General features: G+C 45.3%; 1 protein-coding gene across 3 annotated transcripts in view; it reads right to left on the reverse strand.

Annotated features, from left to right (window-relative positions):
- Positions 1-17,679, reverse strand: part of NOC4L (nucleolar complex associated 4 homolog) — a 36,451-nt gene extending 18,772 nt beyond the window's left edge. The window contains exons 1-16 of one of the 3 annotated variants that reach the window (XM_087705785.1): positions 17,519-17,679; positions 16,068-16,188; positions 15,444-15,550; positions 13,728-13,829; positions 11,904-12,053; positions 10,350-10,449; positions 10,046-10,080; positions 9,319-9,369; positions 8,486-8,597; positions 8,142-8,202; positions 7,726-7,836; positions 6,728-6,891; positions 5,606-5,688; positions 3,771-3,884; positions 914-1,037; positions 599-791 (exon numbers count right to left, since the gene is read on the reverse strand). In XM_087705785.1, the coding sequence (XP_087561911.1) occupies positions 921-1,037; positions 3,771-3,884; positions 5,606-5,688; positions 6,728-6,891; positions 7,726-7,836; positions 8,142-8,202; positions 8,486-8,597; positions 9,319-9,369; positions 10,046-10,080; positions 10,350-10,449; positions 11,904-12,053; positions 13,728-13,829; positions 15,444-15,550; positions 16,068-16,188; positions 17,519-17,632 (1,542 nt within the window). In that variant the 5' untranslated portion in view covers positions 17,633-17,679 and the 3' untranslated portion in view covers positions 599-791; positions 914-920. Of the gene's footprint in view, positions 1-598; positions 792-882; positions 1,038-3,770; positions 3,885-5,605; positions 5,689-6,727; positions 6,892-7,725; positions 7,837-8,141; positions 8,203-8,485; positions 8,598-9,318; positions 9,370-10,045; positions 10,081-10,349; positions 10,450-11,903; positions 12,054-13,727; positions 13,830-15,443; positions 15,551-16,067; positions 16,189-17,518 lie in introns of those variants that run through there. The other 2 variants (XM_087705786.1, XM_087705784.1) reach the window with 2 other exon arrangements.
- Between the last annotated feature and the right edge of the window lie 3,644 nt (positions 17,680-21,323).

Below are 21,323 nucleotides of genomic sequence, written 5' to 3' on the forward strand. Positions count from 1 at the left end.
CTTAACGACGACAGTGATACACTTAAGGTGCATGAAAGGGGATCAAATTTGCTTAACGTCTGTCTCACTTAACAATAGAAACTTTGAGCTCAAATAAGGTTGTAAGTCAAAGATCACTGCAGATGGGGACTGCAGCCAAGAAATTAAAAGACGCTTGTTCCTGGGGAGGAAAGCCATGGCAAATTTAGACGGTGTACTAAAAAGCAGAGACATCACCCTGCCAACAAAAGTGTATATAGTCAAGGCTGTGGTTTTCCCAGTTGCCATGGATGGCTGTGAAATTTGGACCATAAGGAAGGCTGAGCGCCAAAAAATTGAGGCTTTTGGACTCTGGTGCTGGAGAGTCCCTTGGACTGCAAGGCAATCCAACAGGTCAGTCCTAGAGAAGATCAACCCTGACTGCTCTTTAGAAGGCCAGATCCTGAAGAGGAAACTCAAATCCTTTGGCCACCTGATGAGAAGGAAGGATTCCCTGGAGAAGAGCCTCATGCTGGGAATGATGGAGGGCAAAAGAAGAAAGCGACGGCAGAGAAGGAGGTGGCTCGATGGAGTCACTGAAGCAGTCGGTATGAGCTTCAATGGACTCCAGAGGATGGTAGAGGATAGGAAGGCCTGGAGGAACGTTGTCCATGGAGTCGCAGTGGGTTGCACACAACTTCCCAACTAACAACAATCCGGTCATTGCCTTCTTGCTATTAGCTATGGGATTTTTCCCCCCCTTAAAAGTTCCGACAGTCATTTTGCTGCTCTCTGCTGGCCAATGTTGAAATTCAGAACAAACCAACTCTCAACTGTGAAGGAAAACAAGCAGTCAAGAAATACACCCACCTTCTTAGAGCACCAAGAATTGCAGTGCATAACACTTTAAATTTTAAAAAGAAAGAGAGAGAGAAGGTATTTATTGCATTTTTACCCGGCAGTCATTCCAGTGAAAAGTATTCTGCAAAGAGATCATCTTTTTTCCCAAAGAGGCCTCGGGCTGGCTGATATTCCAATGGAATTTCCTTCGATTCTTTCTTAATATCTCTATCAAATATCTTTGGGGGTAGAGAGGGAGGGAGGGAGAGAAGGGGAGGAAAAAAGCAATTTATTTTCCACGTTCACTGACTCGGTTTCTTTTTTCTCCAACAATCAATCCCAGCTTGGTTGTGTCATTTTCCCAGACTGCTTTTTAAAATGTGGTCATCATCTTCGTTTAACAATCTCATAATCCTTGCGGGATAGTGTCTGAATGGAGCTAGCAGAATGATTACTGGCCAGATGCCCTTCCTGTCACCAGGGCGGAGTTTTGTTGGGCAAATCTATTCTTATTGTGCCAAGAGAGAGAGAGAAATATCTGCCTCTACCTAGGATGAACTCCCAACCTTCTGATGGTGAGAAGAGAGCCCAACCTCTAGGCCACTGCAACACACACCAGTAACCACTGGTGAATGCAGGATTGCAGGCTAATTCTGCCGACTGCCAGCAGTTCGATTCTCACCGGCTCAAGGTTGATTCGCCTTCCCGTCTTCTGAGGTCAGCAAAATGAGGACTCAAGATTGTTTGGGGGAGATAGGCTGACTCTGTAAACCGCTTAGAGAAGGCTACAGTATATGAACCGGTATGTACCGTATTTTTCGGAGTGTAAGATGCACCTTTTTCCCTCAAAAAAAGAGGCTGAAAATCTGGGTGCGTCTTATACACTGAATTTTTGGCCTCCCGAAACCCCACCCGCTTCACCAAAATGGTCGTGCATACCTTTAGGAGCCTTGCAGAGTGCTCCTGGGGGCTGGGGAGGGCAGAAATGAGCAAAAAATGGACACTTTTTGCTACCCCCCCCCCAGGAGCACTCTATAAGGCTCCTAAAGGCTATTCATGCCCCCCCTTTTGTTTTTAAAAAATAGGTCCGTTTTGGTGAAAAACTGGCTGTTTTTTGCTTGTCCTCCCCCCCCCCCCCGAGCACTCTACAAGCCTCCTAAAAGGCTATTCATGCCTTTTTTCTTGGAAAAAAACTGGGCCCGTTTTTGCAAAAAGCGGGCCATTTTTGGGAGGCCTACAGAGTGGAAAAACTTTTTTTAAAAAAATGTGCCTCTTCAAAACCTTGGTGCCTCTTAATACTCTGAAAAATACAGTAAGTCCTAAGTGCTGTGGCTATTCAGATGGACACACCTATAAGGGCCAGCCTTACCTCAAAGGCCATCCCTTCTAGAATCTCAGGACTTCCAACTCCCAGAACTGAATCCAAAAAGGCAATTCAGAGTTGTCAACCTTATTTTACATAGTTTTCTCTCTGGTAACGCTGTGCTGCTAACCAGGGCCTACAAAATCTTTGCCAGACCTATCCTTGAGTACTGCTCACCTGCCTGGAACCCACAGTGCATTTCGCATATTAAAACATTAGCAATAGCAGTTAGACTTATATACCGCTTCATAGGGCTTTCAGCCCTCTCTAAGCGGTTTACAGAGTCAGCATATTGGCCCCAACAACAATCTGGGTTCTCATTTTACCCACCTCGGAAGGATGGAAGGATGAGTCAACCCTGAGCCGGTGAGATTTGAACAGCCAAACTGCAGAACTGCAGTCAGCTGAAGTAGCCTGCAGTGCTGCATTTAACCACTGCATCACTTCAGCACCTAAAGAGGGTCCCGTTTTTTTTTTTTTAAAAAAGAAGAAGACTCAGCTCCTCTGCTTGTCATAAAATTCCGTATACCACCAGCCTTGAAATTTTAGGCCTGGATAACCTTGAACTATGCCATCTACATTCCGACCTGAGCTTAGGGCACAAGATAATCTGCCACAACATCCTACTTGTAAATAACTACTTTTACTTCAACTGCAATAACACAAGGGCTATCGACAGAGACAAACCAAATGCAATCCGTTCTAATCTTGATTGCAGGAAAAACGATTTCTGCAAATAGAGTAGTAAATGTGTGGAACACCCTACCTCATTCTGTTGTTAATTCCTCTAACCCCCATACCTTTGACCTTAAGCTGTCTACCGTGAATCTTATGCATTTCTTAAGAGGTCCATAAAGGGGGCATGCATAAAAGCACCAGCGTGCCTACCGTCCCTGTCCTACTGTCCCATTGATATGTACTATTTTTATGGGTTTGTGCCTATGTTTTGCTTATTTATATCCATTTATTTGTGACATTTTTTTCACATGTTTTCATATTTGTTTCCTTGTGCTTGTTATACAATACAATAGAAGAGTTGGAAGGGACCTTGGAGGTCTTCTAGTCCAACCCCCTGCCTAGGCAGGAAACCCTATACCATTTCAGACAAATGGCTAACCAGCATCTTCTTAAAGACGTCCAGTGTTGGGGCATTCACAACTTCTGGAGGGAAGCTGTTCCACTGATTTATTGTTCTGTCAGGAAATTTCTCCTCAGTTCTAAGTTGCTTCTCTCCTTGATTAGATTCCACCCATTGCTTCTTGTTCTACACTCAGGTGCCTTGGAGAATAGTTTGACTCCCTCTTCTTTGGGGCAGCCCCTGAGATATTGGAAGACTGCTATCATGTCTCCCCAGTCCTTCTTTCTATTAAACTAGACATACCCAGTTCCTGCAACTGTTCTTCATAAGTCTTAGTCTCCAGTCCCCTAATCCTCTTTGTTGCTCTTCTCTGCACTCTTTCTAGAGTCTCCACATCTTTTCTACATTGTGGCGACCACGATTTGTTGGCAAATAAATAAATAAATTCCCCAGCTAGCATGGTAACTACAGAACCACTCAACTGGAGAGGGTCCCAAGGTAGAGAAGACTTGTCTCTGGGGACATCATTACCTCAAAGGATGTCAGTTCTAGGATCTCAGACAAATCCTGTTCCATCTGAGAGAGGGGCAGGTTAATTTCTTCCGCAGCTTTGGCAACATCCGGGTGATAATGGTTCTGAAGCGTCTAGGGATACCCAAAAAGAAAGAGCTTGTTGCAGCAATCACACCCAGAAAGCACACGCAGGTAACTGATTCAGCTGCATTCGTTAACTTCCCTTTATATATAATACAACACAAGAAGTAAATATACAATACCAAAAGCAGGTTTTCCAATGTGGTAGCAAATTCAAGCAGAGAACAGTTTCAGTTTCAGAGCAGCTGATTAGTTTAGAGCTCAGCACAGACTCAGAGCTCCAGAGCTAAGCCACACCCAGGCTCCTAGCTGTCTCCAGCAAGTTTCTAAACAGTTTCCAAACTGACCCAGTTGCCATTAACTCTCCATACTCTGACAAAAAGTAACAGTTGCCTGGCATTTATTAAAGCCTTGACAAAGAGCTAGCAATCCATCAGAGTCACCAAAGAGAGTCTCTCCATGCTTAAGTTAGGAACGCACCTGTGGTACATCAGGGGGCCCCAACCGCCCCGGGCCGTGGCCCACTATTGAGATATGGTCTATCACAATTGGCCCACATATGTACACACTGCTCAACTTGTTCAAGTGGTAGGAGGCTGGTGCATGTATACACACGTTTGTGCAGCTCAACCTGAGCTGTGTTTGCCTGTACATATGCACCTGCCCACCACTTGTGCGGACTGGTCCTCCCGCAACTGCGCTGGGCTGCCAGGCCACAAAGGTTGAGGGATCACTGCTTGTTGTGGCCAGCCAGAGTCCAGCGGATCTGGTGGCAGACTCGGACAGTGAAGAGTCTGGGGAAGAACACGGGTCAGTCCTGGAGTCTGGGGAAGGCTCTGAGGAGGGCTCTGTGTCGGAGGCAGAGAGGGAGCCAGAGCCGTCTGACAGTTATCAGCTGCCTTCGGAGTCAGACATCAGTGAAGGCTGAGTTAACCTCAAGCCAGTCAGGATCGAACTACTGGCAGTGGGCAGTCAGCATGCAATACTGCATTCTAACCACTGTGCAGGAAGGAAGGAAAGAAGGAAGAAAGGATAGCAATAATAATAGCACAAATAGTTATATACCGCTTCACAGTCTTTTCCAGCCCTCTCTAAGGCGGTTTACAGTACCAGCCTATTGCCCCCAACAATCTGGGTCTTCATTCTAACCATTGTGCCATGGAAGGGAGAGAGGAGGAAGGGAAGAAATAGCACAGACTTATATACCGCTTCACAGGGCTTTATAGCCCTCTTTGAGCAGTTTACAGAGTCAGCCTCTTGCCCTCAACAATCTGGGCCCTCATTTTACCCACCTCGGAAAGATAGAAGGCTGAGTCCACCTTGAGCCGGTCAGGATCGAACTGCTAGCAATGAGCAGTGAGTTAACCTGCAGTACTGCATTCTAACAACCGCCCCCATGGCTCATTTCATAACCCAACCAGGTAACATCAGCAGTGCTAGGAGGGAGTAGGGTTTGCAGAGTGGAGGAGCGTGAGGCAGGAAGGAGCAGGAGGAGAACTGTGGGGTCCTTTATGCTCTCTGAGGTTGGTGGTGTTCTTGCAGACGCTTCTTAACCCAACTAGGTAACAGCATCAGTGCTAGGAGTAGTAGGGTTTTCTACTAGTAGCTTGCTGTCCGGATTGGTGGGAGTCTTCTTGGTGGGTCAAGTGACTGCTAAAGTTACAACTGTTAGCGCTGGTGCAGATGTTGACCACCCAATCCGTTGTCCTCCCTGCTGGATTTATGAAACCAGAATTCCACCCAAGTTCTTCTTAGATGAAAAAGAAACCTACCTTGATTTCCCACAAGGAGCTCTCCAGCGCCCTGCTTTCCATGGGCTCTTTTTCATCCATCTTATAAGGATCCTCCACCATCTCTAAAGAAGATAAAAAGAAAGAATCAGCCCTCCGCAACAGCTTTGAAGCTCTGGAGTATCAGATCTTCTCCTTGCCTTGCATAGTCACAGGGGGATGGTAGCTGCTTCTCCTCCAACCCCACATTCCCAAGTTCAAATTGCTCAAGTTTTAAGCCTTTATTGCAGGGGTGAAATGCTCTGAAGTCTGCTACCGGTTCGCTTCACATGAACCAAATGTGCACCGCAGATGCTAAGAAGCCTTTTCTGAGTCCGCAAAGGTAAGTAGAACAGTGGGGGAGGGGGGAACAGCTGTGTCGCATGATTTAGATTCGCTAGAAAACAGGATTTCCTGCTTTCTAGCAAATATAAATCGCATGGCACAGCTGATTGTTGCACAGCTGATCGTCGGAACTTTTTTTTAAAAAAAACTTTTTAAAGCATTTTTGTTTTTGAAAAAAGTTTTTAAAAAACTTCCGGCAATCAGCTGTGCAACCATCAGCTGTGCCGGGTGATTGTCGGACCTTTTCTTAATACCTTTTTTTAGCATTTGTTTTAAGAGTAAGAAAAAAGTTCAGACAATCAGCTGTGCAACAATCAGCTGTGCTGCGCGATCATTGGAACTTCTTTTCTTCTTTTTTTAAAGCATTTTTTAACTACCGGTTCTCCCGGGGGGGGGGGGAGTTCCAACAATTGTGCAGCACAGCTGAATGTTGCACAACTGATCATCGGAACTTTTAAAAAACTTTTTTAAAGCATTTTTTTAACTACCGGTTCTCCCGGGAAAAAACGTTCCAATGATTGCGCGGCACAGCTGAATGTTGCACAACTGATCATCGGAACTTTTAAAGAACCTTTTAAAGCATTTTTTAACTACCGGTTCAGATGAACTGGCCCGAACCGGTAGCATTTCACCCCTGCTTTGTTGTCATTGTACATCAATTTCATTGTATGCAGCCCACCCCTGGTTGTATCTACAAATTTGCAGTCTTCTTCCTCAAAGTTAAGTCAACCTCAACTGAAGCGGGTGAAAAAGACAGCCTTTCTGAGCTCCCTCTCTCACCTGCTGGGCCGTTGGGCCTGTGGATGAGCACCAGGCAGGATGGATGCCTCCTCAAGAGGTTGCAGATGAAAGGAATGGCGATCAGCAAACCATCCGGCGGGGCGGTGAGCGCCAGTCGGGAGAGGCGTTTGGCAAAGGCTGCCACCAGATATGCGGGCAAGTGCCTGTTGGAAGTAGCAGAGACCCCCAAGTAAAGAGAATGTTTGTAGCTCAGTTTTGAACTCTGCAGTCCTTGGTACTCTTGGTTTGTTGTTTTTCTGAAGACATGGTGGTTTTCTGCCACCATGACCCAACTAGGTAGTGTCATCAGTGCTAGAAGGGAGTAGAGTTTGCAGAGAGGAGGAGGAGGAGGAGGAGGACGACGACTATGGAGTCTTTGATGCTCTCTGAGCTTGGTTGTTTTCTTGCAGACATTTCAGGACCCAACTAGGCAACATCATCAGTGCTAGGAGGGAGTAGAGTTTGCAAAGGAGAGGAGGAGGAGAACTATGGGGTCCTTGGTGCTCTCTGAGCTTGATTGTTTTCTTACAGATGTTTCTTGACCCAACTAGGCAACATCATCAGTATTAGAAGGGAGTGGTGTGTGAGGAGGAGGAGGAAGAGGAGAAGAGCTGTGGAACTGCTCATCCCTGTTTCGAAACCGAAGAGCCAGCACTGTCCGAAGACATCTCTGTGGTCATGTAGCCGGCATAACTCAATGCCAAAGGCATACGGAACGCTGTTCCCTTCCCACCAAAGGTGGTCCCTATTTTTCTACATTTTTTACATACTTTTGAACTATAAGGTTGGCAAAAGCTGGGACAAGTCAGGGGAGCTCACTCCATTACGCGGCGCTAGGGATTTGAACCGCCAACTTTTCTGATTGGCAAGCTCAGCATCTTAGCCACTGAGCCACCACATCCCTAAAACGTAGACTCTACACATAGGTTATTATTGGGATAGTGATGGTAAATGGGATATGAAACAGGTCTGGGGTGAAGCATCAAATCTCGACTTACGACGAAGATAAGAACAGGTCCAACAAACGGAAGAACCGGGCACGGTATTTTACGTGAAAGATAGAGGGGTCCAGAAGACTGTAGAGTTTTGTGTAAAAATCTGGATATTCCCTACGAAAAAACAACAACAACCAACCAACAAATTAACTTAAAGAATGTTGAATTCAAACATTCCCAACAGAATAATTCCCTCACCACTGTCAAACTATTCACTAAGTCTTCATTACTATTACAATTAGTCTTCTCATCGTTCCTGTCACCCATCTCCTCCCACTTATGACTGCAGGACAGTAACTGAAGACACCTGGGCAGACAAAACTGGTCTAAGAAGGAACTGTAATGTGTGAATAGGGGAACTAAAAGCCCTTTGGCTAAAGAACAGGGAACGTTTTCGAGGATTTGCTACGGAAACTCACAGGTTATGTTGGAGAATCAAAACAAACAGTCCATTTAAGGCAAGAAGGCTGATGGCTCCACCTGAAAGAGATGCACAAAGCGAGCTTCAGAAAAAGAGAGTTGGAAAGGGACTGTGGAGGTCTTCTAGTCTAACCCCCTGTTGAAGCAGGAAACCCAAGTAAAAAGGGAGTTAGAGCTCTCTTTCGGGAGACCCAGCAGAATCACTGATGACATTCAGAGCCACCAGATGTGAGGTTAGTGGCTGACAGGTTCACCCAACCCTTTCTCAAGACTGGATCCTCTTTCCTGCTCCCATCGTTTCTTCCCTAAAGTCCACCCTACATTCCTGGGAACCACCACTCACCCACATCATAGGCAACGGTCAAGAAATCCATCAAGAGGGTGGGCTCATTCAGGTGAGGCAAGATGGAGTCATGTAAGATGACCAACACTTTTTTGTAGAGGCTTCCAGGTAGCTACACAGGGGGAGGGAGGGGAGGGAGAGAAAGAGAGAGCGAGAGGGAGGGAGAGAGAGAAAGGGTGGTGGACCATGTTAGTTAAGAGGGATGGATGCTCCATTCAACTATTTCAAGCATGGCCTGGTTCAAAGGCTGAATAAAGCCTTCCTTCCTGTTTTCTTCCTTCCTTTCCATTTTCCTTCCTTCCTCTTTCCATTTTCTTCCTTCTGTTCTCCTTCCTTCCTCTCAGTTTTCCTTTCTTCCCATTTTCCTTCCCCTCAGTTTTCCTTCCTTCCTTCTCCATTTTCCTTCCTCTCTCCATTTTTTCTTCCTTCCTGTTTTCCTTCCTCCCTCTCCATTTTCCTCCCTTCCCATTTTCCTTCCTTCCTGTTTTCCTTCCTTCCTTCCTCTGTTTTCCTTCTTCTCCCTATCCATTTTTCTTCCTTCTCCTCCATTTTCCTTCCTTCCCCTCTCCATTTTTCTTCTTTCCTTCTCCTCTCCATTTTCCTTCCCTCTCCTATCCATTTTCTTCCCCCCCCTTTTTTTTCTTTCTTTCTTTCTTTCTTTCTTTTTCTTTCTTTCCTTCCTTCCTTCCCCTCTCCATTTTCCTTCCTTCCTTCCACATTCTAAACTCTCCTGATTAAGGTGCACTGGAGACAACACTTAGAATGGATGAAATTATTACTCAGGTGTGACATCAACCCCACATTCAGACCTTTGAGATCCTCAAGGCACCTACCTTATATTTCAGGAATCCAAGCCACATCCTCTCAAAGGCCCGTCTGTGTTCCTGTGGGGGGAAAAGAAAGTTATGGAGAAAGATGTGGAGCAGCCTTCAGAATGGGCCATATCCTGCAGGCTTCCATGGGAAAGCCAAGCATGTCCATCAAAATACATCCAGGTTCTTGAGATGTTTCAGCCGGCTATCAAGCCATTCCTGCTTTGTTCAAACATCTTTTCCCCCCCTTACTCTCCTGTCAGCTAAGTTCCTACATCAGGCCCAGCAACTGAATTCACACAATCTGGCAAGATTAGTGTCAACTCCCAGAAACATTTCCAGTCTGCTCTCGAGTTGCCATAGGCAGCATTCCACGCATACACTTTTCCAGGATCTGATCTCAGCTTACCAAAGCTGGCTTGTAAGGCATGAGAGGAGGGGGAAACAGGGTCAAAGTTGAACCATAAACTACTTAGGACAGAACTGACCTCACTCGAGGTCAGCTGCCGACATGCTGCCCCTAATAAATAACTGGTTTTCTTTTGAAACTTGGCTCAAGACTCATGAATTAATTAGGGGCATTTTGGGGGGCCTTGACAGTTGGTCCTTATTTTCTGGTCTACACTGTTGTATCACCTCTTTGATGACATTCCCCAGAAATGCAACACAACCCTACCCTTGAGATTTGCATTAAGCAAGGTCAACAGAAGAGCAACAATGAATAATTTCACTCTATGAAAATATTTACCTTTAGTTTGGACACTTTCCACTCCTCCTGATTAGCTGTCAAGAGAGAAAGAGAGACTCAATTAAAAAAAAACCCAACAGTTGTGAGAATCAAGACAACTCTTTGAAATGTTTCCTCCCAAAGTTTTGGAATAATTTATCGACTTCCATCATTTGTTCTTGTTGTTAGTCACGAATTTGTGTCCGACCCATCGCGACTCCATGGACAACATTCAACCTGATGGGTTGTTTAACCACAGCCAAGTTCACTCTTGAACATAATTCTCGTCGGACACAGATGGAAAAAAACAGAGAATTTCACTCACCGTGTTTTACTAGAAATTTTTTTATCTCGCTTTCCTCACTCGGCATGACGATGGATGAAATGAGAGCGAAGGCGTTCTTTTGGTAAATCGGAAAGGGAGCCTGTGGGAAGGAAAAACAGACAATAGAACTGCAGGCATTTTATAATGCATTGTTATGTTCGTCTTTTTTATCCCCTGTCTGTACCCCCTTCCCTGACTTGAATTGTGAGCCGCCCTGAGTCCCCTTCGGGGAAAAGGGCAGCATATAAATGTAATAAATCCAATCCAATCCAATAATACAATAGCAGAGTTGGAAGGGACCTTGGAGGTCTTCTAGTCCAACCCCCTGCCTAGGCAGGAAACCCTATACCATTTCAGACAAATGGCTATCCAACATCTTCTTAAAGACTTCCAGTGTTGGAGCATTCACAACTTCTGGAGGCAACTTCTGTTCCACTGATTAATTGTTCTCACTTGTCAGGAATTTTCTCCCTAATTCTAAGTTGCTTCTCTCCTTGATTAGTTTCCACCTATTGCTTCTTGTTCTACCCTCAGGTGCTTTGGAGAATAACATGACTCCCTCTTCTTTGGGGCAACCCCTGAGATATTGGAAGACTGCTATCATGTCTCCCCTAGTCCTTCTTTTCATTAAACTAGACATACCCAGTTCCTGCTTGCTTTGAGAACCAGATATAGTTAAGGTATTCCCCCCCCCACTTCTAAAAGCAAACAAAATACTGTAGTTTTCAGAATATAAGCAGCATTTTCCCATCCCCCCAACACACACACAAAAAGAGGTTGGAAATGTTGGTGTGTCCTATGCACCAAATACAGCCATTTTTGGCCTGCAGAAACCTCGCCCTGCATGTCCTGTTTTTGAAAAGAATTGGCCCATTTTTGGCCTCCCAAACACCCCTCCCCCGAGTGCCATTTTTGCTCTCCCCAACCCCCCCGGGAGCACTCTGCAGGCTTCCCAGCGCTAAAAGGGAATGGGGTTTGTGGAATGATGGAGGAGGAGGAGGAACTATGGATTCCACCCTGCTCTCTGAGCTTTGTTGATTTCTTGCAGATGTTTCATGACCCAAGCTAGTAACATTATCAGTGCTAAAAGGGAGTGAGGTTCGCAGAGAGGTAGAGGAGGAGGAGGAAGGGGGAAGGAAGAAGAGAACTATGGACTTTTTGGTGCTCTCTGAGCTTGCAGATGTTTCAAGACCCAACTAGGTAACATCATCAGTGCCAGAAGGGAGTGGATTTCTGGACTGCAGGAGGAGACGAGGAGGAGGAGGAAGAGAAATGTACGGTCCTTGATGCTCTATGAGCTTGGGTGGTTTCTTGCAGACCTTTCATGACCCAACTAGGTCACATCATCAGTGCTAGAAGGGAGTATGGTTTGTGGAAAGGAGGAGGGTAAGATGGCAACAGAGATTTCATTTCAGTAGGCATATTCATGCCAAGGAAGGACACAGGACAGAACTGGCTGCAGTGCTATTGACCCCCCAAAATTTGCCTGATCCGACCATCGAAAGAAGAAATATACAAAACAGAGTTCCGCTCTCAACCAGGATATCGAGATACCTGTTTGGCCTTTGGCATCACTTTGCCCAGGTTTTCTGCCACCGCCTTCATCACAAAGAACCGGACATCGTCCTGTTCCATGTATTCCTGGAAACGCGAGATGAGGAGCGAGGAATTCTCATCGGTCTGGATTAGACCCTCCACCACCACCTGAAAGGGAGGCAAAGAGAATGAAGGGGCAGAATCAATCCCATTTTGTATTATTGCCACTCCTTGCCTGGCAGATTGAAATTCTCTCTCCTAGAACAACTAGACACAAGGACAGTTTTCCCCCCGGATGCCATCACTCTGCTTAACAACTATTTCCCACAACACTGTCAAACTATTCACTCAGACTGCATTACTATTCTTCTTCTCTTCCTTCCTAGTACCTATCTCTTCCCACTGATGACTATAACCATGTTGCTTGTATCTTTACAATTAATAGTTTTATTTGTTTCCTAGTATGATTTGATTGCTTATTTAGAAACCTATGACTTTCAATAAGTGTTGTATCTTACGATTCTTGATGAATGTATTCTATTTTATTTTTCTTTATGCACACTGAGAGTTTATGCACCAAAGACAAATTCCTTGTGTGTCCAATCACACTCGGCCAATAAAGAATTCTATTCTATTCCTTATTCTATTCCATTCCTTATTCCATTCTATCCTATCCTATCCTATTCCATTCCTTATTCTATTCTATTCTATCCTATTCCATTCCTTATTCTATTCCATCCTATTCTATTCCATTCCTTATTCTATTCCATTCCTTATTCCATTCTATCCTATCCTATTCCATTCCTTATTCTATTCTATTCTATCCTATTCCATTCCTTATTCTATTCCATCCTATTCTATTCCATTCCTTATTCTATTCCATTCCTTATTCCATTCTATCCTATCCTATTCCATTCCTTATTCTATTCTATTCTATCCTATTCCATTCCTTATTCTATTCCATCCTATTCTATTCCATCCTATTCTATTCCATTCCATTTCTTATTCTATTCCATTCCATCCTGTTCCATCCCTCTGGGACACTGCAATGGTCTTAAATACGAGTCCGATGCCAAGCATCCAAATTTGGAACATGTGACCGTGGGGATGCCGCAACAGTCGTAAGGGTGAAAAATGGTCGTTAGTCACATTTTCAGAACGACTTGCATTATTTTGGGTCATCGGCTCCAAGATCACAGCAGATGGGGACGGCAACCAAGAAATCAAAAGACGTTTGATCCTAGGGAGGAAAGTGATGGCAAATCTAGACAGCATCCTAAAAAGCAGAGACCTCACCCTGCCAACAAAGTCTGCATAGTCAAGGCGATGGATTTCCCAGTTGCCATGGATGGCTGTGAAGGTTGGACCATAAGGAAGGCTGAGCGCCAAAGAATGGAGGCCTTTGAACTCTAGTGCTGGAGAAGACGCCTGAGAGTCCCTTGGACTGCAAGTCCATCCAATCGGTCAGTCCTAGAGGAGATCCCCCCTGACTGCTCTTTAGAAGGCTAGATTCTGAAGGTGAAATTCAAATCCTTTGGCCACCTAATGAGAAGGAAGGACTACCTGGAGAAGAGCCTCATGCTGGGAACGATGGAGGGCAAAAGAAGAAGGGGACGGCAGAGAAGGAGGTGGCTGGATGGAGTCACTGAAGCAGTCGACATGAGCTTCAATGGACTCCAGAGGATGGTAGAGGACCGGAAGGCCTGGAGGAACGTTGCCCATGGGGTCACGATGTGTCAGACATGACTTCGCAACTAACAACAACAACGTTCTAATTCCGAGAACAAGAATCAAAGTCAAAGATAAACCCAGAAGGACTGTATCAGAATTCAGACAACTTACTTGTAAAAGCTCTCGCGGGAAATTGAAGCTCCATTCATTCTTGACCAAAGGCTGCTTGGCTTCCAATTCAACAAATTTCATCAGGGTACAAAGAGCAGTTTCCTTCCACCAAAACAAACAGGTAAGAAAGCAAAAGAGATACTGAATATTAAGTCCATTTCACTCCCCCACAAAATATTCTTGAAAAATCTTGCAGTGTTTTTAACACTTTGGCAGCTAAGGAAGCTGGGAGGCGCTAAACCACTGTTTTATTGTGGTTTACAGAGAAAGCCTCAGTGGCTAAGGCACTGAGCTTGTCAATCAGAAAGGTTGGCAGTTCAGCGGTTCAAATCCCTAGCGCCACATAACAGAGTGAGCTCCAGTTACTTGTCCCAGCTTCTGCCAACCTAGCAGTTCGAAAGCACGTAAAAAATGCAAGTAGAAAAATAGGGACCACCTTTGGTGGGAAGGTAACAGCGTTCCATGCGCCTTCGGTGTTTAGTTATTCTGGCTACATGATAACGGAGACGTCTTCGGACAGTGCTGGATCTTCAGCTTAGAAACAGAGATGAACACCACCCTCTAGAGTCGGGAACGACTAGCACACATGTGCGGGGGAATCTTTAGCTTTAGCTAAATGCACAGAAGTTGCTAAGTAGGAATTGAACAGTCCCTATTGCACTAAGTTAGTTTTCTCCCAAAAAACTTGGTTACTTTAAGAGGGCTGGGAGTTGAAGTCCACCCCTGTTAAAGTCGCCAAGTTTGAAAAGCACTCATTTAATGCAATGGGGGGAATTCATTGATTGAAGATATAGAGACAATGGCAAAATTACAGCAAAAGACAAAATAAACTGACTTTATATAGCTATGGTTCTTGGGGGAGGGAGGACCCTTTCAACACAGAACTTGGACCCAGTAAAATAAAATAAATATTTGCTAGGGAAGAAATGGTGCAGTACATGCTGAACTGCAACAGCTCGAGAAATTCTGTGGCCTTTGGTGCTAGAAAACAAGAATGTTTTTCATTTGAGGATATAGCTTCATTTCAGTTTACTCCTTTGACTTCTGCAAAGGCAAAAAAAAAAAAAGATTTGCAACATGCTCCTCTAGATGAAAAGTCCGGCTTCCCTGCAAATAGAAAGCTAGCACATCCAGGGGAGAAAAAAAAAAGCTTCTTTTCCCTGACATGCTGTCTTTCCACTTTTGGGAAATATTGGGAGAAAGAAGATTTTTTAAAAGCATGTTTCTAAAGTGGGACGCAGTGGCTCAGTGGCTAAGATGCTGAACTTGTCAATCAGAAAGGTCGGTAGTTCAGCAGTTTGAATCCCTAGCGCCACATAATGGAGTGAGCTCCCGTGATTTGTCCCAGCTTCTGCCAACCAGCAGTTCGAAAGCGCGTAAAAATGCAAGTAGAAAAATAGGAACCACCTTTGGTGGGAAGGGAACAGGGTTCCATGCTCCTTTGGTGTTGAGTCATGCCGGCCACATGACCACAGAGACGTCATTAGACAGTGCTGGCTCTTTGGCTTTGAAACAGAGATTAGCACTGCCCCCTAGAGTCGGGAACAACTAGCACATATGTGCGTGGGAAACCTTTACCTTTTACCTTTACCAAAGTGGAAAGGACCAGACAGAAATGATTTGTTTACAAATCTTTTTAAAAAAAAACTTTTGCTAGACTATTTTGTTTTGCAAGAATTCATCAAATGAAAAGCTGGCTCTTTGGCAAAAACTCACTTTGACCTGGAAAGCTTCATGTCCCATCAGTTCCCCCAGACAAGTGATACAGCTGTTGTAGCGATGTCTCATCCACATTTTATATTTCTCTTCTGCTCTGTAATTTCCTGAAACAAAGCAAGGCATGGACCGGAGAAAGGTGAAGAGAAGCTGCCCACCGCTTTGAGGTCATCAGCTACCAATATATACTTGGTATAAACCCAGTTGCAACAATTGCAACCAAAATTGTTTTAATGAGTAGATTCGGGAGAGTTTTGAACCTCTTGTATCAAATCCTTTAAAAAGAAAAATGCAGCTGCTTTAATGAACCCAGAGGAGCTGTGCTCAACTGAAAAGCTTCTGTCAAATAAGATCTGAAGTATGCGCAGCCTTAAAGATTGATGCAACCCTCCCACCCTACCCCCCCGCCCCCCCAAAAAACCAGGAAGAAAATTCCCTTGAATGCAGCTGCATCTTCCTCCTGATAAACCAGGAAAGATGCTTCACCATTGCCACATCACCCATGCTTGGGAACGGCCTAAAATTTCCCTACTCTTAGTGAAATCTGTGTCCTGTTTACCACACCTATAGCTGTCCCGCCACCCCACCCCCACGCCCACACACACACCAAGGCCATGCTCTTACCTTGGACAGAGTCTTCCTCAGGGGGAAGTTTGCCCACGAAAAGTTCACCCCGTGTGAGTAAAGCTCCGAAGAGGCGGCTGCATGTCCGGATGGCACACAGGATTATCTCCTGGTCCTCAGCCTGCGAGTTGGAGAAACCAGGATTTGGGGAAAGGAAATTACAGGATTGAGACAGCTACAGGAAAGATTCACGGAAACTAGAAAGTTGCTGTTGAAAGCAGCTGCATTTTTCTGATGAACAAGAAAGGACATTCTGCATACACTCAGGAGCAGACTGTAATTGCCTTGATCTTCTCAATTTGACAGATTTGGCAGAATAATAGAGTTGGAAGGGGCCTCGTAGGTCATCTAGTCCAGCCCCTGCCCAAGCAGGAGACTCTACACCATTTCTGACAGATAGCAGTCCAGTCTCTTCTTAAAAACCTCCAGTGATGAAGCTCCCACAACTTCCGAAGGCAACTTCTGTTCCGTTGATTGATTGTTCTCTGTGTCAGAAAATCCTCCTTATTTCTAGGTTGAATCTCTCCTTGATCAGTTTCCATCCATTATACCTTGTCTGGCCTTCAGGTGCTTGGGAAAACAGCTTGACCCCCTTCCTCTCTGTGGCAGCCCCTCAAATATTGAAAGAACTGCTATTATGTCTCCCCTGGTCCTTCTCTTCTCTAGACTAGCCATGCCCGGATCCTGCAACCGTCCATCGTAGGTTTTAGCCTCCAGTCCCTTCATCAACTTGGTTGCTCTCCTCTGCACTCTTTCTGGAGTCTCCACATCTTTTTTATAGTGTGTGGATCAAAGCTGGATGCAATTGCTCATTTCATTCTCTGCATTTTTTCCCCTACACCAAATTCTCTTGGAAATATGGATTTTGCACAGGCTATTGGAAACAGCTGCATCCTTTGGATGAGCTGGAGACAGAGGGTTTCCCCCAATTGGGAAGGGGGTCAGGAAGCAGGTCCAACCAGGATGCCTCTTTGTTGGGGGGGGGGGGTGTGATGCTAGGAAGTTTGCTTGAGAAGCCGGAGTGATGTGAAATTCAGCAGCTGGCCTGACCCTCTAAAGAGGTCCTGGTGTACCAGCAAGGAAAAAAATGCTTTTGAGAATGAAGTGAGCAATCCAGAAGGGCAGGGAAAGGGCGAGGGGGCTGGGGACGATGGGGATTGTAGTTGGAGGAGGTCCCGTGCATACAGCGCTGCAATATATACACACACTGCTCCCTACCCACCCAAGAGGTCGGGATGATTGATTCCCCATTTGGCTGCCTCGCGCCCAACTTGGACAACCTCCACAATCTCTTGGAGGCCGTGGGGTTTGTGCATACAAAACACCCACACACCCACACACACCCTTCCAAGGGCCCGAAGACTATTACACGTGGATACAATATGTGAATAACACGCCCCCCCTCTTCCAAGGGCCGGAGATTACTGCATTCCCTGCCGCCCTGCGCCCACCTGCAGAAGCTCCAGGATCTCGAAGACGCGATTGGCGCCTCGGCGGCTGCTCAGCGTCTCTTCCAAGCAGGCGGCCAGCCGGGCTTCGGCTCCTCGCCCCGCAGCCTCCGCCATGGGCTCCGAGCTGGGCTTCCCTCCGCCGGATCGCGCTTTCACCCGCTGCCCACCGTGCGCGGAAGGAAGGCCGGCCAGGCGCCGCCTTTGCCCACCGGCTCCGCCTCCGCCTCCTCCCCGCCGTTCAGCGCTCCGCCTCTGGCTGCGGGCAGCTTCCCGGGCGCCCCTTGCAAACAAGCACCTTGCCCGGCTCTTGGGGGAGCTTTTAGAATAGGCCTGTTTAGAATAGAATAGAAGCTGGAAGGGACCTTGGAGGTCTTCTAGTTCAGCCCCCCACCCAAGCAAGAGAACCTATACCGTTTCAGACAAATAGTTGTCCGATCTCTTAAAAACTTCCAGAGATGGAGGAAGGAAGGAAGGAAGGAAGGAAGGAAGGAAGGAAGGAAGGAAGGAAGGAAGGAAGGAAGGAAGGAAGGATAACAGAGTTGTAAGGGACCTTGGAGGTCTTCTAGTCCAGCCCCCCCACCCAAGCAAGAGAACCTATACCGTTTCAGACAAATAGTTGTTCGATCTCTTAAAAACTTCCAGAGATGGAGAAGGAAGGAAAGAAGGAAGGAAGGAAGGAAGGAAGGAAGGAAGGAAGGAAGGAAGGAAGGATAACAGAGTTGGAAGGGACCTTGGAGGTCTTCTAGTCCAGCCCCCCCCACCCAAGCAAGAGAACCTATACCGTTTCCAGACAAATAGTTGCTCGATCTCTTAAAACTTCCAGAGATGGAGAAGGAAGGAAAGAAGGAAGGAAGGATAACAGAGTTGGAAGGGACCTTGGAGGTCTTCTAGTCCAGCCCCCCCCCACCCAAGCAGGAGAACCTATACCGTTTCAGACAAATGGCTGTCCAGTCTCTTCTTAAAAACGTCCAGTCTTGGAGCATTCACAACCTCTGGAGGCAATCCGGTCCACTGGTTAACTGTCCTCACTGTTAGGAAATTTCTCCTTAATTCCAGGTTGCTTCTCTCTCTGATCATTTTCCATCCATTGTTTATTTTTCCTGCCTTCTGGTGCTTTGGAGAATAATTTGACCCCCTCTTCTTTGGGTAGCCCCTCAAATACTGAAATACTGCTATCTTGTCACCCCTAATTCTTCTTTTCTTTAGACTAGCCAGACCCAAAACTGGCTAGTTTTTTTTTGGGGGGGGGCTTTGGGTGGGTGGATGGCTTGGGAAAAGCCCCCGAGTGGAGGCGAGGAATATTGGGAACGTGGGAATGCAGCTCATCTGGGAAGCGCCAGGCATGGGAATTTAGCCCATCTGTCTGGGCAGAGAAAGTTCCTTTTAAAGGGGCATAATTGCCTATTGCTCCTCCTGGTCTCTCCACTCCTCCCGCCCATAAACGTGGTGGCCAAAATTGTGGGAAACCTTTTGGGAAAAGTGTATTTTTGAGGTTTGATGGCTAATAACACCATTTTATTTTGGGAGTTATATCCATGGAAAGATAATTTAATCAAGAATGTAAATGCAACATGGTTTGTTTAATTATCTGTATTCTATGAAGAGTTATAGGCAAATATAGCCTGTGATAAAACCCAATTTTACATTATAACAGCTGTTTGCTTTATAACATTTTACATTATAACAACTAAGACTTGGTCCACTCCATGGGAAGACGTTATAAGGCCATAATTCATGCTAAAGGTTACCCAACTAAGCATTAACTGACATGGCGATAATTTTTTTGTCTATCTTGTTTTTCCTATGGTGATCATTTTTGTATATCTTGTTTTTTTCTATGATGATCTTTTTTGTATATCTCGTTTCACTTTTCTACTTTATAACTGCTATTCTAATAGCAAATCCTTCATAAAAGTTATTGCATTCTTGATTAAATGATATATTAATTTTATGGTACTGCTCCCCAAAAAGTGGTGGTATTAAACTAGTTTTGAAAATACACTTTTCCCCAAAAGTTTCCACAATGTTGGCCACTAACTGTGTATTATTTAAACTTTTTAGGAATAAGAACGGATACAAACTGGAACAGAGGAAATGAAACATTTTTTAAAAATTCTTCTCTTTAAAGATGCCCCCCAAGGCTGATGGGAAATATGGGAATAAGGTAATCCTGGATTAGCAACAGTTCAAAGTTTAGTGACAGCGCTGGGAAAAAAAGGGAACTTATCACCATTTTTCACACAACCATTGTAGCATCTTTCATTTTTCATACGACCATCACATGATCTAAATTCAAATGCTTGGCAATGGGCGCATATTGATGATCTTTGTGGTGCCCAGGGTCTGGCGATCCCCCTTTTGCGACCTTCTGACCAGCAAAGTCAATGGGAAAACCAGATTAGTTTTAACGACCGTGTTACTAATTTAATAACAACGGTGGCAAGAAAAGTCGTAAAATAGGGCAAAACTCAACGCACCTAACAAATTTCTGTTGAACAACATAAATTCTGGGGCTCCATTGTGGTGGTAAGTTGAGGACTATCTGTATTTTAAAAATTCTTCTCTTTAAACTTCCTTCAAGGCTGATGGGGAAATAAAGTGGTGTGGTGGCCTAGAGGTGGAGTTCTCGCCTCACAATCAAGAGACTGTATGAGTTCGATCCCAGGTAGAGGCAGATATTTCTCTCTCTGGACACAATGAGAATATATCTGCTGAACAAAACTCCGCAATGGCAACAGGACGGGCATCCGGCCACTAAACATTCTGCTAGCTCCATTCTGTTGCCCAGACTCCACCCTGAAGGGATTGTGGGGTTGTTAAATGATGATGTAGGCTCAGTGGCTAAGACACTGAGCTTGTTGATCAGGAAGTTCAGCAGTTCGAATCCATAGTGCCGCGTAATGGAGTGAGCTCCTGTTACTTGTTATGGTTCTTGGGGGAGGGAGGAACCTTTCAACACAGACTTGGACCCAGTAAAATAAAATAAATAGTCGCTAGGGAAGAAATGGTACAGTACGTGCTGAACTGCAGCAGCTCCAGAAATTTTGTGGCCTTTGGTGCTAGAAAACAATGATGTTTTTTCATTTGAAGACATAGCTTCATTTCATTTTCCTCCTCTGGATTCTGCAAAGGCAAAACAAGATTTGCAAAATGCTCCTCAAAGCGGGATGTGGTAGCTCAGTGTCTAAGACGCTGAACTTGTTGTTCAGAAAGGCTGAAAGTTCAGCGGTTCGAATCCCTAGTGCCACGTAACGGAGTGAGCTCCCATTACTTATCCCAGCTTCTGCCAACCTAGCAGTTCAAAAGCACGTAAAAAATGCAAGTAGAAAAATAGGAACCATCTTTGGTGGGAAGGGAACAGCGTTCCGTGCACCTTCGGCGTTTAGTCATGCCGGCCACATGACCACGGAGACGTCTTTGGACAGCACTGGCTCTTTGGCTTTGAAAAGGAGATGAGCACCGCCCCCTAGAGTCAGGAATGACTAGCACGTATGTGCTTGGGAAACTTTTACTTTTACCTAAATGATGATGATGATGATGATGATGATGATGAAGGCTGATGGGGAAATATGGGAATATGCAGTTGGGGAGTGCTTTTTTTTTTTTCTTAACTCTGCAAAAGCTGGAAAAGTTTGAACACAATGGAAAAACCTACATGGTGAGGAGGATAAGGTGGCAAAAAGAGATTCACTTTGATCGGCATGGCTGATTTATTAAAAAACTTTCAAGATTTTAGGCTCCATCTCCCTAAATGTCAGAGTGAGGGAGTGCAGATCAGACAAAACACACTTTAGGTACGCACAAG

Source organism: Thamnophis sirtalis, unplaced genomic scaffold (assembly GCF_051295495.1).
Source record: "Thamnophis sirtalis isolate CommonGarterSnake01/CBP01778 unplaced genomic scaffold, rThaSir2_p1.2 scaffold_2, whole genome shotgun sequence".
In the NCBI taxonomy this organism is placed as follows: domain Eukaryota; kingdom Metazoa; phylum Chordata; class Lepidosauria; order Squamata; family Natricidae; genus Thamnophis; species Thamnophis sirtalis.